General features: G+C 40.3%; 1 protein-coding gene across 6 annotated transcripts in view; it reads right to left on the bottom strand.

The window, feature by feature from the left end:
• Positions 1–16,538, bottom strand: part of ryr3 (ryanodine receptor 3) — a 110,990-nt gene that overhangs the window by 93,822 nt on the left and 630 nt on the right. For all 6 annotated transcript variants that reach the window (XM_071467778.1, XM_071467772.1, XM_071467774.1 and 3 more), the window contains exon 2: positions 1,672–1,791. In XM_071467778.1, coding sequence (XP_071323879.1) covers positions 1,672–1,791 — 120 coding nt within the window. The remainder of the gene's footprint in view (positions 1–1,671; positions 1,792–16,538) is intronic.

The following is a 16,538-nucleotide window of genomic DNA, read 5'->3' as shown; positions in this document are numbered from 1 at the left end:
TTATTAGGCAGGGCAGCTCATCTCAATGGGAGCAGGTGGAAGGGAAAGAGGATAAACAGATGGGTTTCAGTAAAAGTGTCTCTTTGATTTACAATGTTCTGAGGACAAGAGACTGCCAAGGGCCAAAACTGGAATGCAGACTATATTTGGATGCAATATTAATTTGTGCATCTTTTTAACTATGCAGGAGGAATATTTTTTTCAAATCAGGATAGGTCCCAATTTAATTGTTCAAGAATCCAATTACTGGGAGATGTAATTAATTTTTGACAGCAGACACAAACATAACAGATTAACACAGCTCCAACTTTTTTGTCTTTTCATACTTAACTATAATTAACATAACCATCATCCAGATTAAGGAATTTCATCCATTGATCTGGAATAAACAATGACTGAGACCGCATGTTTAGTTTTCACAAAATTAAATGTCTGAATATTCTTATTTGGGTCAGTTTCAAGAAGGTGAATAAGCTGCACTTAGTTAATTATATTTCAGGAAATGTCTACTGGACATGATATTAGCTGTTGCAAATCCTCATTTCATGATCTTATCAAAATAGCAGTTTTCCTTTATCAGCATGGTGGGTGAACACTGTGAAACTGAAAAATGATTATTTGATAAATAAATCCACATTGAGTCAGCTGAACACCACATATTGCAGCTAGTCTGTAACTAGTAAGCAAGTGAGCAGAGAAGTTGAAATAGGTAGCTAATAGTGATGGATAAGTGTTTGAGATAGCTAAAAGTATATAATGGATAAACAATTAAAACAGATAAAAGTAAGGATAAATATTTAGTAATGGACAATGGATAAATGGCTGACATAGATAGCTAAAAGTAAACATAGTTCAAATAGCTAAATATAAGAATAAATGTTTGCAATAATTAGCTAAAACTAGTGATAAACAGCTCAAACATAAGGAAAAAATGTTTACATAGTCAACTGAAAGTAAAAAGCTAAAATAGCTAAACGTAAGGCTAAGTGGTTGAAGTGGCTCGCTAAAAATGAAATTGTTAGCTACAGGTAATGGATAAACTGTTAAATTACTTAGATTAATATAAAGGAAAATGTTTAAAATATATAGCTAAAAGTAGTGATAAATAGCTCAAATATAAGGAAAAAATGTGAGATAGTCAGTTGAAGGTAAACAGCTTAAGTAGCTAAACGTAAAGCTAATTGGTTGAAATGTCCAGTTTCTGCCACTTCAAGTAATAGCAGTGCAAATGCAAACCAGACCAAATTTGACCAAAAACCATATTGGCAGTTCAACTGTATAAAAAACAAATTCTAGCATCAATTTTAGAGTTAATTGTGTTAAATAGCATCCATTTCAGAATAATTCAAGTGAACACATTTTGAGCATGATGGGCGGTGTTGAAGAGGGGTCACTGGAGCTCATCTAATAGGGCTGTGAGTTTACAAAGACAAAAAAGGTCAGGAGCCACTGCAGCAACAAGCAAAAAATGTAATGAAAATACCAATTTCCAGCTTGAAAGACAGTGTTAAACACTAGCTGTCAGCTGAAATATTTTCATCTCCAGAGTACTGCCCTGGCTTAAAGGTCATATTCTTAGCTGCCAGTTTCATGCCAAACTGCCAATGAGTTGTCATTTCATCATAATACATACAACTACTTTTAAACTGGAAAGCTGTCTGCCATCCTCACCTTAGCCTCAGATGTGGATTCCAGGTAACATATACGGTTTCCTAGTCCCTCAGCGGCCAGGCAGAACTTGCGATGCTCCTTCTGGATGGTGGCCACGCTCTGGAGCACCACCTCATCATCCTGCCAGAGAAGAGAGGAGCATTAAAGCCAGCATTATTCAACAGTGACCATCCAAAGTAAACAAGACAGGACAAGAAGAAAATAATCCATATTGGCCTAATGTTGTTGTTACCTCTACTTCCCTGTTTGGAAATCCAAATTCAGAAGTCACTGCTATTGATGAAACTTAGATAAAACAGCATACAGGATAAACCCTGAGATTTTGTGTTATGGGGTGAGGGCTGACTGGGTAGCCTCAAAATCAATGATCATATTAAACTGTGAATGTGGTGAGAGGAGTAAGATCCATCACAGTAAAAACTGCCTACAGGATAAGAATAGAAGTAGCATTTTTTTCCCTGATATTTTTGTCATGTATTGATGAAGTGAAATAACACCTCCTCACAGGATAACAGGGTGGAGAGGACATTTCTATTTAACAAGACCGTTTCGCAAATTAAATAAAAAGTGCGCACTGCGACCAAAATGTTCTAGCAGATGAACTAAGAATGAAAAGAAAACACAAGGACCCATCTTGTTGTCACATTCGAACAAACAGCCATTTCAGCAGCAAAAAGAAAAGACCTTAAAACTACATTAATCAATAGTAGTGAGGGCAGTCCAGCTTTGAGTAATATCATTCCTAAACCTGTTACGCAGACTTTGGTATCTCTGTGGGAGAGATGGAGACTTCTGTTCAATCAGTGCAACCAATAAATGAACATCTGTATCTGTCAGGGCAGAGAGGGTCGGGCTCTAGTTGGCAACGCACACACACACACACACAAACACACACACACACACACACACACACACACACACATATTGATTTGTTTGTGTGAGTGAGTGTGTAGTGTGTGTGGTCTGTGCATGTCTCCTGCCAGCTCACGTCCCACACTAATCTGAGCTGATGGTTGCCATGGTTCTGGCTCCCACCTCCTTCACAGCAGTATTAATTCAATAGATTTAGATACAGGCTGCACAGCACCCACAGACTCAGGAGGCAAGATAACGCACCCTGACAGTATTTCAAACAAAGACGCCGAAACAAAACTAGAAAATTTTACGGCGATCGCAATGTAAACGCCACCATGTGAAGAAAATAATTTAAAAGGTTTTTTCAGCCTTCTCATGTCCTCCATTATACCATCAGAAAATGTCTCTTGAGCAGAATCCAGGGCAATTTTCCTGGAATTAGGACATATTTTTCCATTCTTTCAGAAGATCCCAAAGTGCAAGCACACTGTAGGAAGACTAAAGTCATTCTCTTTGTTTCATAGTTCTTGAAGATGCTCCATTGTGTGTTGATATTGCACCACAAATTAGACCTTCAGTCTTTCTGGTTCGTACATGTGGGAGGTGTTCAAAATCAAAAACGTTCTGAGTGGTCAGTCCTCTCCCACAACAGCAACACATTTAATTAATAACCAAGCAATACGAAGCTGTTCTTGTGAAATCTTATGCAAAAAAAAATATTAGGCAGGAACAAATCAACATATGCAATATTGCTCAAAAGTATAACCACTGACCCCTGTAATTAAAGTGCAAGGTAATTAAGTAGTGGATGTCAACTGGCAGAAGTTATACTCCTCTTTCCCCACGTAAACAAAATCTTTACAACATCTAAACAGATGAAGTAATTTCTACTGCGGGGATGTTATTGCAGAAACACTGCCACAAGGGGGGAAAATGGATGAAATTGATGAATAAACACATTAAAGTTAAAGGAGCATTTATAGCTGCAAATCACAACAGAAGCTAAGATCTAGTGAAAACGAAAAGTTCTTGAATATCTAGGCTGCACCAACAACCTCTATTAAAGATGTAGTATATTTTGGTCAGTTTGTGTTGTGGGGCAATGAAAATCACTCCGGGGCAATTTTAATGGATAAAATGAAGCACAGTGGAGTTAAATGTCATGGTGAAGTAAATGAAGGACTGAGCTGGAACATCAGTCCATACCAGCAGCGCTTTAAATACCCGACAACCCGACTTTGGGCTTCAGGGGGGTGATTACTGATCGCAGAAAGTATCAGTGTTGGCTCTGATTCACCGCTGCAGCTTTCCTGGTAGTTTTGTGATTGCTTGTTGTTTCAGGCTACAGATGGGGAAACTCAATATGGCCACAGGATGACCAACGACTTGTCACCTCTTTAAAATCAAGTCAATACAACACTTTCTTTACAGCTGTTTGGCATTCTGGTGGCCTTGGCACCAGGTCCTGGCACCATCACTTCACTGACATATTCTGTCTACATGTGTATGTACTGGACCGTGCCTTTCTTACGGTCATGAGGTTCAGCATTTGTTGAAACTGTTCTAGAGAGGTGTCGATTCAACTGTGTGGTCATTTTGAAGGATGTAGTTTATGGTGCTGTTGAACTATATTGAGTTATACTGACAGGTGTTTATCACCTTTATCACATTTATGTCAATTAGGGTGGGAAAAAATAATAGAAACACTTGTCTGTGTAACAATACAACCACAAACTGCAGCCTTCAAAAATATCAGCACATCATTAAACAGTTTGAACAAATACTGAACATTATGACCTTCATGAGGATAGGGTTTATTGCAGGACTGTATTACACTGCATTAGTTTTAGCTCAGCGTACCTATTAAACTGCCAACTGAGTGTATATTCATGCACACTTGAATTTGAAAATTGGCAGCCACATTAAAAGGCTCAGATGCACAAAAATTGATTTTTTTTTTTTTTTTCCACACTATCATAGTGAAGCTTCAGAACCAGAAGTGGTCAGAATTGCACTGGGGATCAAAACACTACATAGACTAGATGCCATCCAGTCATCTGAGTAGTGTGAAGCAGTAGGAGGAAGAGCAGAATGGATGATAATGCCAACATCGTTCTAAATAAATACAGCCAAAGGAAACGCCGTTTATGGGGCTGTTTCATGTCGAGAGTGAATACATAGTGGCATTATCTCATACAAGTCCAATCACTATGATCAGACCTCAAAAACTAATCACATGGCCATTTGTACTGACGGCCATGACACTTTATTAAGACACTTTCTGTCACTCTCTGCACCTCTGACTTGATCCCAAGCCAGAGAATCTGGTGAATCTGAGGCAAAGTGATCCTCGCAGCAGCAGTGTGACCATCTGCTAGACAGCTAAAGAGCAGCATCAGTACTATGTATAGGGTCCTGGCCTGTGGCGGGAGGAGGTGAGTGAGGGTTGGGTGGCTGCTTTACCCAGCTTCCAAGTGTAGAGCGGGAACTTGACCCTGCCCTCTCCCAGCCCAACCCCACCCATCCTCACTACCCCTCGATATCCCTCTGAAACCTGCAGAACCAACACTTCTCAAACAATCCAGACTTTTTCTTGAACGACCTCTGACACTGCAGGATGAAACACTTTATTGCTCCTGAAAAAGACCCCTCTGCATATCTTTTCTTTCCATTTCTTTTCTTTTCCCTCTTCCTTCGTTAACCAAACACTTGGCCTCTGTGTGCCTTAACAGACAGCGACAGGTGTGTTACTGTGTGCGCGGCCCGATGCATCCACCAGCCGAAACCCGAGAACCCCCGATGCTCCAGTGTGCCAAATAAACTCCCACAACTCACCCAGCACTGCCACCAATGTGAACTTGAGAAAAGGTGAATCTGTTCAATCCCTCAGCGCTGCTATTTTGACACGCATGCTTTGCACATGCTCAGTGGAGCTCACCAGTCGAGCTTTGAGAAGGAGTAATGGCAGATGGTGGTTAAAAACTGAAGGGAACAAAATAAATTCCAGCACATTTGCCTCCTTGTTCACACTGTCTCAGTGTGTAGCCTGTCTAAATAGCTCTGACTGCACAGGAGTCGTGTTTCTCGTAAATGTCAGGCAAGGTGCTAAGTACAGGTTGAGCTACATGTTTTAAGTAAAGCTTAGCTTAGCAACATGGGGAGCAAAGTAGATACAGTGTAGATGTGTGAAGAGGTATTACCTGCTAAGCTGGATAGGGTCCGATGATGTTGTTGTTCAGTGCACTCACATTCAAAGCCCTGTGTCCCAGGATTGTGAAATAAAATCACTTTTTTATGCCAAGCTGTCACAAGTATCACAGCTAACATAGATCTAAAGAATCTGTGCATTTATAGGTGATGTGTCAAACATGAGCACCTGACTATAAAATAAGTTATTATTCGCAGAGTTCCAACCCAACGTTAAATTTTTTAAAACCTTGTAGAGCCTTAGGAAATAGGAGAAACGCTGGCCGTGTGAAAAAATGATTAAAAGGCAGAGGAGAGCCTGACAAAGTGCAGTGACGGTGAAAAATTGAACTGGAAGCTGAAACAGAGACAGATGAGGATGTAAACAAGAAAAACAGAGAGAGACAGGGAAGAGGAATGAGAAACTGACTTTTTTTTTAAGCAATTTGACATTTTAGCTCTGCAGATATTTTTCCCACCACATTTATATCAATGAAGGTATGCATCTGCATAATGCAATCACCTCTCTGTATAATGCAATACAGTTCAACAGCAGCACCAACTGCATCCTCCAAAATGATAATACAGTTGAACCAACACCTCTCTAAAACAATCGCAATGAAAACTAAACATTATATAACCTTAATGAAGGCAGGGTTTATAGCAAGCCTGTGGCATTAGACTGCTTTAGAGTTAGCTTGGTGTTCTTAATAAACTGCCAACCGAGTGCATTTCATAAGTAAAGATGCCCTGAAGGTAGAAATAATCTCATGGGTTGAATGAGAGCTAATAGGAACACCCACAGTATATTTGTGTTTAATGGTGAAGCTATACTTGGTCTTGCCCTGGTCTGTTGTTGCTCTGTCTGTAATTCAAATCTGACACAAACTCAAGTTAGATCAGTCAGCTACTGTGGATGCATCTGCAGCTACTTCACTGACGCAAAGATGCAACAGACCGCATCACTTACATGCTTGATCTTGACTAAATGTACGCGTAATTGTTGCCTGATTGGTTCTATAATTAGAATAAATGCAAGAATCTGAGTTTAAACAAACAGACCTGTTATCTGTTAACCTTAGAAAAAAAAGCAAAGGTACAAGACTGTGTACTGTTCAGGTCCAGTGTCCCATTTTCATAGATCACACTGAGCCAACAGTCCCAAAACTTCCATGAAAAGTTTGGATCAAGCTGCAAGTCTTTGTTTATAGCATAAATAATATTGTTCCAAATAGCAGTGGTCTTAGCAGGGTTTTGGTCACTGAAGTAGCAGAACTAAGTAAATTAGTGAATTAGAGCTGCAATCATCCAATCTGGTGATTCATTGACAAATGCATCATCTGCAATCCGCAAATATTTTGTTAATCGATTCATTGTTTTGAGTTTGTCTCTTGTTTCAGTCTCTCAGATGTATATACTTCCTGGTTTCTTTAGTCCTCTCTGATTGTAAACTGAATATTTTTGGGTTTTGGGCAAAACATAACATGACATTTCAAGAGACGTCACCTTGGGCTTTAGGAAATTGTGGTGAGCATTTTTCACCATTTTCTGACATTAATAATGGTTAGCTGCAGCTGCAGAATAAATGCCACTGAGACAGGCAACCTTACAGGAAAAAACAAAACAAAACAACAGCCTTTCTTTCTGAACACTTAACAACCTGGAACCACAGTAACAAGACTGATGCACACTGTTGCTATACAGAGGAGCTAACTCCAAGATCAAGCTTCCACCATCGTTACTCCTAATCAATGATGGAAAATGTCGTCATTATTTTTAGTTCCCAGAAGTCATTCTTCACAGTTTAGCTGAGGACGAACTGTGCTCCCTTGAGGGAAGAAACAGGGACTGATGCACAGATTATGTCCATTCACTCAAAAGTTTAAACTTCCACAGAAGCCCACACCCCTCCCTCCCCCGCACAATAAAACTTCATAATCTGCTCCACTCTGTGTTTAAGCAGCAACAGCAGTTACACGAGGCCGCTCATACAGTTCATCGTAATTGATTAATGAGCTGTTTTAGTGAATGAGATTCAGATCCACGTCTTTCAACCGAGCTGCCACTTAGCTCCAGAATCCAAACAAAATGAAGTGAACATGGGGCCACAGTCTGTGCAGCCTCAGCAGGAAGTGTCAAGACTCAGACCAGTCTGTGTAAATTATTCATTTAGTAATATTTCATATGAACAAACGCAGCTTTACAGAGCCCTCATGCACCTTATTGCAGATAATGACATGATTGTGTGTTTTTCCTGAATGCAAATAAAGACAGTTGGGACTGCTCAGATAGAACAACACTACTGCAGACAGGAGCTCTGCTGTCACCCCATCTGTTTAACTTCTGACTGTTGTTCCTGCCCGGTTGTCATTACTAGGTCACCCTTTGTGGTTTGACAGGTGACTCCTGCTGTAGTTCCTCTAGTCTCTCTTCTCTTCACAAGGTCTGGCAGCTCTTGAACTTGGCAAGACTTTCCAACTACTTTCTGCAACTTAACTACACAAATAGTGGATAATACTCAAAGGTTCTGTGTTTTCTTTTTCATCTATAATTGTTGTCATACAAGTAATTCAAGAAAACCATATCTTGACCTCCAAAAAATGTAGTTTGGGACATTGTGCAGATGGTTGTACAGCCTCGGAGAAGCCTCAAATATATTTTGCAAAAGATCTTTACATTATATACAGTTTATATAATAAGTCTTCACAACACTCTTCAAAGACCAGAGATATCTCCCTTCTCAGGAGTTACACACAGAGATTTGCCAGTTAAGGTTTTAACGTTATTATGTGTGTAGGTGTGCATATGCAAGTGTGTGTGCACATCTGTGACTACATAATGGGTCAAAATGAATAATTCAGCTGACATCTGAGCTCTATATTAAAAAAAATGAAATAAAAATTCTTCTAAGTCTTGCCCCGTAGTACACTGCCATGGATCACAGACTCTGAGATTTATAAGGTGTTCTCATAACAAATTGGATTTTCTTGGCGTAGTTTGTATGCATATTGGTTCAGAGCAGCCTCAAAATAATAGAAGCCTCCATGCATGCAGGACCGAGGCGTCCACCTGAGCAGAGGCATTGAGAAATGGGGGTCCTCTGGTCAGGGACGGAGCTGGAGCCTCTCAAAAGTCCATCATCCTGTCTGATGAGACAGAGCAGACACAGGCAAGATGTAGTGAGGTGTGAAGAAGGAGAGAAAACTGTGTGTGTGTGTGTGCGTGTGTGCGTATGTGTGTGTGTTTCTGTGGCTGTGAGGCTGTGAGAAAGTGGAAAAAACAGACCGAAAGACAAGTGCAGAGATAAGGTGAAGTGAAGACATTCACCTGAGCCAAACCTAAGTCTTCTTTTCTCCCTCTCTAAGCTCTCAGCTCCTGAAACAGGCCAACAGTTGTTTTACCCTCCAACCTGTCGGTGCTGTGTGTGTCCGACTTTTGATGCACACTTCAGCTGATTTTAGCTCTTGTGCTACAAAATCCTCAGAAGACATCAACACGATCAGGCAAGCACTTGTTTTTTGTTTTTTTTTTCCTCCGAGGAGATTTCACGGAGGTCAAATTTTCATTTCTCAGACAGACAGAATAGCTATGGGTCAATAGCGGACCTGACAAGTTAAATTCAATGAGCATTTCAGAGTTTCACAATGCATCAGTAGCAGTGTGTGACAAGGGAAACCTCCCTCTCTAGAAGGACAGGAAATGGTTTCCAGATCCATCAGGCTACAAGATGTCATCTCTAGACGCAGCTGCCATGGTTGGATGCACACAGCAAATAGAAATGGTGTTTCTTGGATGTCAGGAGGCTTACTGAAAAACTGAAAATGAGTGAATTATTAGCAAAATGACAAACAGAATCATGTTTTTCCTGAAGTGAAACATCCTTAGATCCCATCGTGTCAGAAAGTAATTTAAAAGGGATCAGTAATTCAAACAATGGATTATTTGTTCGCAGTAATTGTTCGCGTGTAAATGTGGCGTGAAAGCCACTGAGAGTTTTATACCCTTGAGCAAGGCATACTGCACCAGCTCTGCTCAGGCACCATGTAGCAAGGTATTCTGGTTAAAGAGCTCTCATGCTCAGCACACTTCAAAGACCCAATTGTGACAGGAGCAAAAGAGAAAGTCGGGTGACATTGTTATAGATTTACAGGGTTTCTTTTTTTTTGCTCCACTGTGGAATTTCTGTTATGTAGAAAACACATATTATTTAATAAAGTGGATTAATAAAAGGCCACGAACAATGCTATCTGGTTTCAAGAAGAAAACCTTAATGGCCAAAGAGCTGATAACAAACTGAACCATGTTGGTATTAAATGAAAATGAACCCCGTGACCTGAGGGATACTTAAAACGCTAAGAGGCTGCACCTTTCTCAGTCCTCGGTTGATTAATGAAGGTAATTATTTGGGTTGAGAGTCCACTCACGCTGCTGCTGCTGCTGCTGCTGCTGCTGCTGCTGCTGCTGCTGCTCCTGGGGTCCTACCACTAACTCTGCCTGGACGTGCACAGCAACACACTGCACAATGTTTCCTGCTGAAACTGAAATAACAATGCACTAAAGATACAAGTTACATCTATTTGCATTTTTGGCTGTGATACGAAACTTGACAGTCACAGTATGAAACAATATCGTTGAGTAGGTGCATTGAGAGCCACTAACTCAAAGAGGGTATTGATTTTGATTGTATAATGCATTCATAATTAAATTAGTGAAATTGTTTGTGTTTGTGAGACAGCTGTAACAGCTAAAACAGGCTGTAACTACAGTCAAGACTAAATAATTCACACTCAAAGTGAAATATGTAACTTATATGTGGGTAACATATATCCTTAACATTGCCAGCTAATATATCATTTTACAGTCACTGAGTTTTTCCATACTGATATGTAGTATTGTAGAATGAACACTTACACGAGGCCTGCAGGTGAAGACAAACCTGAGGCCACACAGAAGCTGAGATGACAAAGAGCCTTGTCCTACCTCCTTCATAATTTATGTGTATTTTATAAACTTTACAAGTCAGTTCAAGGTTGGAGACAGAGAATAATGCAAAGATAAGACAGCCTTCTTTCTGGAAAACAAAATACCACAATGTTGACCTTTTCTCCAGGCAGCAGCAGCTAGAGATGAATAAAAACAGCATTTGATATTGTTTGAATTCATTATCAGCTTCATGTTTATTCTTGTCTCATGTATATAGTTCTGTTACTAACAAGCTCTCAATCTTCCTCTAAATCAACATATTAAAAGAAATCTGAAAACAAATTCATGCATTTCAATGCAACCCCCTAGGAGCTCGTCTCAGATGAAATATTCAAATAATGTCAGGAATGTCAGCTCAGACGATCAATTAGTCTGTTATTTAACTTAACAGGGTCAAAACCCTTAATATCCAATTTATGAATGAAAAGCACTGAAGCACAGATTGTGATGTTGGGTGCTGCCACCTTCACGTCAATGCTGTGTAAGTGATGAGGATGCCAGGCACCTCCTCGCTGTCCTTCAGCACTGATGACTGAAAGAGCCAGAGCTGCCAGAGAACACTCTGTTGCATTGGCACCACAGCCTGCTCAATCAATACCCAGGAAATCCTTCCTATTCAATTTAGATCAAACTGAGGGAGGTTCACCCGGGGTTGCAGGACAATGCTGCCTCTCCTCTCTGATCTCCTGTCTCTCTTCCCCACGCTCACTGAAACTTTGCAAGGGCATCAACTAGTGCAATAAAGTAAAAGCTGGATACTGAAGAGCTGGCTCGATGACTCTTTTTTTTTTTCCACAAAGAAATTACAACAAATGACCATGGTGCAACTTACTTTTGATTATTCCAGGTTGTGAATGGTGGTGGCCCAGTCAGCATAGTCAAGATATTTTCCAACAAAAACCATTCATCCTTCTACAGTATAACTGCCACAGCAAATACCTCCTTAGACCTGTTCATATAAACTTTATCTGGGAGATATGCAATGCCACCGTTAATCATACATACTGAACATTACCCTGAAGAAGTGCATTGTCATTGGTGATCATGTAGGAAGTGGGAAACTCCAAAAAGTCTACTAAATGGACTTGGAAGTGAAATTGTTTGTTCAACTGCTATTTCCAAGAGCAAACATGAACGTTAAACTTTCAAGCCAACATGGACAAGAGATTCTGCTCAGGCACAAATAAAAAGAAAAAAGAAATTAAACTTCTACTAAATTCCACAACAACTGAGCAAACTATGTCTCCCGATGAATATAATGAGATAGAAAGCAAAGCCCAAGATCCGCTTCTAAATGGACCTTAAGGCAAGATAGTTTTGTCAAATTTACAAGAGAGCTCATATTCATGGTGAAAATAGTGTGAAATATTGAAAATATCAACTCTGGCTTCATGTATCTGAAAGGATACAAACCCAAGTCTACTATGTCAATATATAATCAATTAATAAATCTATACCACCATCCCAACCCTGTCAGCCTCTCTGCAGTAAATAGTATTACAGTATAACTGAATATTATGTCGTAGGAAATCATATTTAGCTCCTTGGTTTCTGTTTCTGCATTATTTCAGCTTTCCACTGAATTTCAAAAGTCATTACACTCTGCTTCCTGACAATCACCTAGCAACAGCAGAAACAAATGCAAGACTCCTCGAGGATATCATCTTTCATAAACATATTACAATATCTGTGTCACTTTGTTTAGGGAATATTGTTTGCTTTGGCAGTCATTATCAGGTTAGGGTCGACCTTGGGTCTTGTTTTTACCCCTCTTCATTTTCACCGACACTTGACTCCACTCTTGTCATAACTTGTCAACCATTAAGCCAATTATATCATTGAAATTTATCCAAACTGACCATCATCATAACACTTAATCTCTTCATCCTCAAAACTAGCTTAAGAGCCAAACCAAGGGTATGATCCCTTTACACGGTTTAAACAACAATATCCAAGTGTTCAAGTTCAGACTACCACAGTTCACTTCCCCCAAAAATATCCTTTAGCAAGGACTCCAATCTTGCCATCCACATGCATGACCATATTATGGACACGTGATCAACAAAAATCCCATATATTAAACCTTAAGAAATAAACCCTGAGCAACATGTTTGCCTCAGCATCAAAACCTAACCGACCACCCAAATCCCCATAGATAACCACGTATAGCACCAGAAATTGTACCACTAAAGCACCACATTGATTTGTTTAATATATTTGCCAGTTTAGTGCAACACTTGAAGACCTACTGACACTGTCCATTACTTTGACAAATTAAGCTTTAGAAAATGCTGTATATTACTGTGTGGTATCAAGTATTTGATTTCTGGATGCTACTTTATCCCTATAAAAATGGTGTTAAAGTGTCACTGGTTTTGTGCTGCCCCAACTCAAGCACTTCCCCTGGTGCAGTTTAGTGCCAGGGGGGCAGAGCTGTATGTGCTGTGGAAGCATCATCTTTAAAAAGGCTAAATTTAAACCCCCAGAGTCCTCGCCTTGGTATGCAGAGGGCGTCCAAAACAACATAAACTCCAAATAAGCCCAGAGGAGCTACTGGTGGACTGCAAGCCGGGATCACCTGGTTTCAATAGTGTAACAGTAGCTCACCTGGAAAATGCTGTTGAATATAAACATATACTCTTGCCAGGTATAAACCTAACATCTCTAAAAAAAAGTTCATAATAAAACTGTTAGCTTAACTCCACCCCTCTCAGTCATTTGTGGTTACCTATAAAGCTTTAAGGGTCTTAATATGCAGTTGATGGCTACATACATGATATTGTGCTAAAAGCCTGCGTGCTTCAGGCAAAAAGTCATCATCCTCACCAGTTACTAATTCAAAACACTGAGATAAAGAAACAGTATTTGAGGTCGGTAGTCCCAGTATTGTGGGTGTTTATGAAAAGGAAAAAGTAAGATCAGATCATATTTCATTCTGACATAATCCTGTTTGCTTCTTAACTTACACTAAGAAGCCAAGTCATGAGGTTGTTTGGATGAGGACTAACCGATGTGTTTGGCGATGCTATCTCAGGTAACATTGCTGGAGTGTAAAATTCCCCAAATCAAATAAAAAGCAGGACAGAGCGGCTTATGTAATCCGTCCTTTACGCTGTTGCTCATGTGTTTTTAGCTTCAGGGAAGATTTAAAAAAAAAAAAACAAGCGATACAACCCTCCAAACTCTGAATGTCATTCTTACTAGTGCCACATACAACGTACATATACTAAACTTGACCAACCTGCCATGCCTGGGTAAGGTTGCTATGATTGGACACTGGCTGTTTGGGGAAGAGGTTTAAACAAAGATTCAATTTTGGCCTGACCACATTCATATCCTTGTCTTATTTAGCATAACAGCATTGTTTCACACAGCAACACAATCAAAACGCAACAATACACTAATTAAAACAGGTGACTGCACATCATTTTCTGGTGGCACAGCAATTAAGAGTTTTCATAATACAGCAGTCTGCAAACTGGGCTAATTTCCTGCATATTTTCCAATTCTTGCATAAATTAAATCCAGAACAATGTTGTTTTCATCTCCAGCATCCCATGCAGAACAAGCCAAAAACCGAACACTAATGATATCCTGAAGATAAACCCAGCCGCATTTGCCTGGCACCAAAATAAAAACTGCTTTGTTACTGTTTCACACGTACTGAAGAATGACGGTAAACAAGGCTAAACCATCAGAACAGAGGGAGGGCTTGAGTGTAGGACTATAAAGTCACAGAAGGGAACTGACGTCTTCACTTTGCAGTAGAGGTGTAACATTTTCCTCTTTGTTGCTGTTTTCTTTGACAGAGAAGTCCTCATCGCTGCCAGCTTTCCCAACGTTACACATCGGCAGCGAGGAGGGTCCGCAGTGAAACTGATCCACAATGTCTGGACCTCTGTCAGCACCTGACAGTCCGATCATATATCCGGATCATTTTGATTAAGAACGCACTACTGTCTGTATTAAAAACTCACATCATTTCTATTAAATCTCAGACTCAGACCCACAACAGCTGCAAACTCCACCACAAATTGACCTTTAACTACAGTTTCCTTTCAAAAACTTAAACAAAATGTCTCCAAACAATGCTATAAACACAGTTACTGACAACATATGTTGAAGAATTTTGACTCCCTCCTCCACAAAAGACCTGCCATTTGTACGCAGGCTTATTCCATAATGTTCAACAGATTGTGATATAGTGCATTTCAATCAGCACTCTCATTTTGGGGCTTCCTTTGAGGGCACGTTTCTCTCACCACTGAGGTTTGATGACAAGGCCCTGTGGCCCCTCAGGGGAAGCCCCCCCTCACAAATCGCTGTTGTCATCAAATAACCAGGATGCCATTGTGACAGTCGAATCTGAGAGGCATGGATCAGCATATCACTGGCGTCACAAATAGTAGGAGCTGTTAAGTACAGAGTCCCCCCCGTCTGGCACTAACAACCAGCCAAGCCCTCAGGGGCTCACGTACAGATTAACAATACTGTGTATGTATATGTGTACATATCAACATCGTAGCCACGAGAGAGCAGAATGCTGTTTCCGTTTCAGCTCAACTAAATGGATGTCAACGGAAAACCAAAACAAAGAACTGCACTTTAATTGAAATTTGCTAAAGGGCCACACCAGCATGTTTGCAAGTTTGAGTTGCTTTACGCCCTTTTACAAATGAAGATTAGTTTCACTCGTCATGACGCACAGCTTGTGAGCACAGTCGTGTAAAGTCTTCTGAGGCTCTGGAGGGAGAAAATAACCCAGACAGTATCGCCTCAGGCTTGGCATGATAATTCCAATTTTTAACAAGCATTACGAGCTAGCTGTGTGGAGCTTTAAAGATGTGGGTGTTTACCAGGCAAGAAGGGTCTTGTGAAATAAGAAATCAAGTTGCATTATGGGAAATGTAGGATCCAGGGTTTTGAGGATGTGACTTCTACTATAAGGACCAATAGTTGGACCACCTTGGCCTCTGCTGCTTTGATCTGTCTCTCACAAGCTTTGTGGAAGTGTTATACTAAAAACAAGCTTTTCTACAGCTCCAGACCACCATTGGTTTCCATTTATTTTTGTATATTGTAAATGAAAAACATTAGCAGCCTCTTGAAACTTGCTTTAGTTACATAATCCCCGTGTTTGTTGACGTTTTTTGCCAGTGTTACTTTAATGCCGTTTGCAGTGCATGACCTCAATGCAACGATGCAAATTTGATGAAAAACCACAGAAACGAATGGAAAACAATGGTCATCTAATGGAAAAAATACTGTTAATCATCTTTCCTTACTGGCAGCAGCATTGTTTGCAAAATGGTTGCTTGTGGCAGTAATTTTTTGGTGTATGGACAAAACATGCAAAACCACTTTAAGCCCTTTTTTGCACAAACAGGTGTCACACTAGAAAAGTTGAAATCTACAGTATCTCTCAGTTACACAAGAAATGGAGGCAATTAGAGGATGCATTCAGTTTAAAGATCACACTCAGTTTTATGTCCGGGGTTAAAATCAACACACATCTCTTCCTACGTCTCTCAGGGTGAAAACAAAAGTCTCATTGAATCGTATGCGCTGTAGAACCAGGTCGGTGCCCCTGCTGTGCTGTGCTCGCCGTCTGAGCCATTACTGAGTCTCACAGCTCTTAATGCAACACCTGGGCCACGAAGCTTCACCAGGCGCGACAGATATTCCCTCCACACTAACATACAAGCTGTCATATCGTTTACAAGGATAACTGCTGTGCGTAACCGCACGACGCGGGACACCGCGAGCAATCTGCGTCAAACTACTAAAATAGGCATCGGCTTGCGTGAGAGCACAACTTATGGGAAGTCTTCTCCCCGGGGAGG

This window comes from Trachinotus anak, unplaced genomic scaffold (assembly GCF_046630095.1).
Source record: "Trachinotus anak isolate AG129_WGS33_773 ecotype Australia unplaced genomic scaffold, CSIRO_AGI_Tana_v1 ptg000031l, whole genome shotgun sequence".
NCBI lineage: Eukaryota > Metazoa > Chordata > Actinopteri > Carangiformes > Carangidae > Trachinotus > Trachinotus anak.
This window is presented reverse-complemented; position numbering and strand designations above follow the sequence as displayed.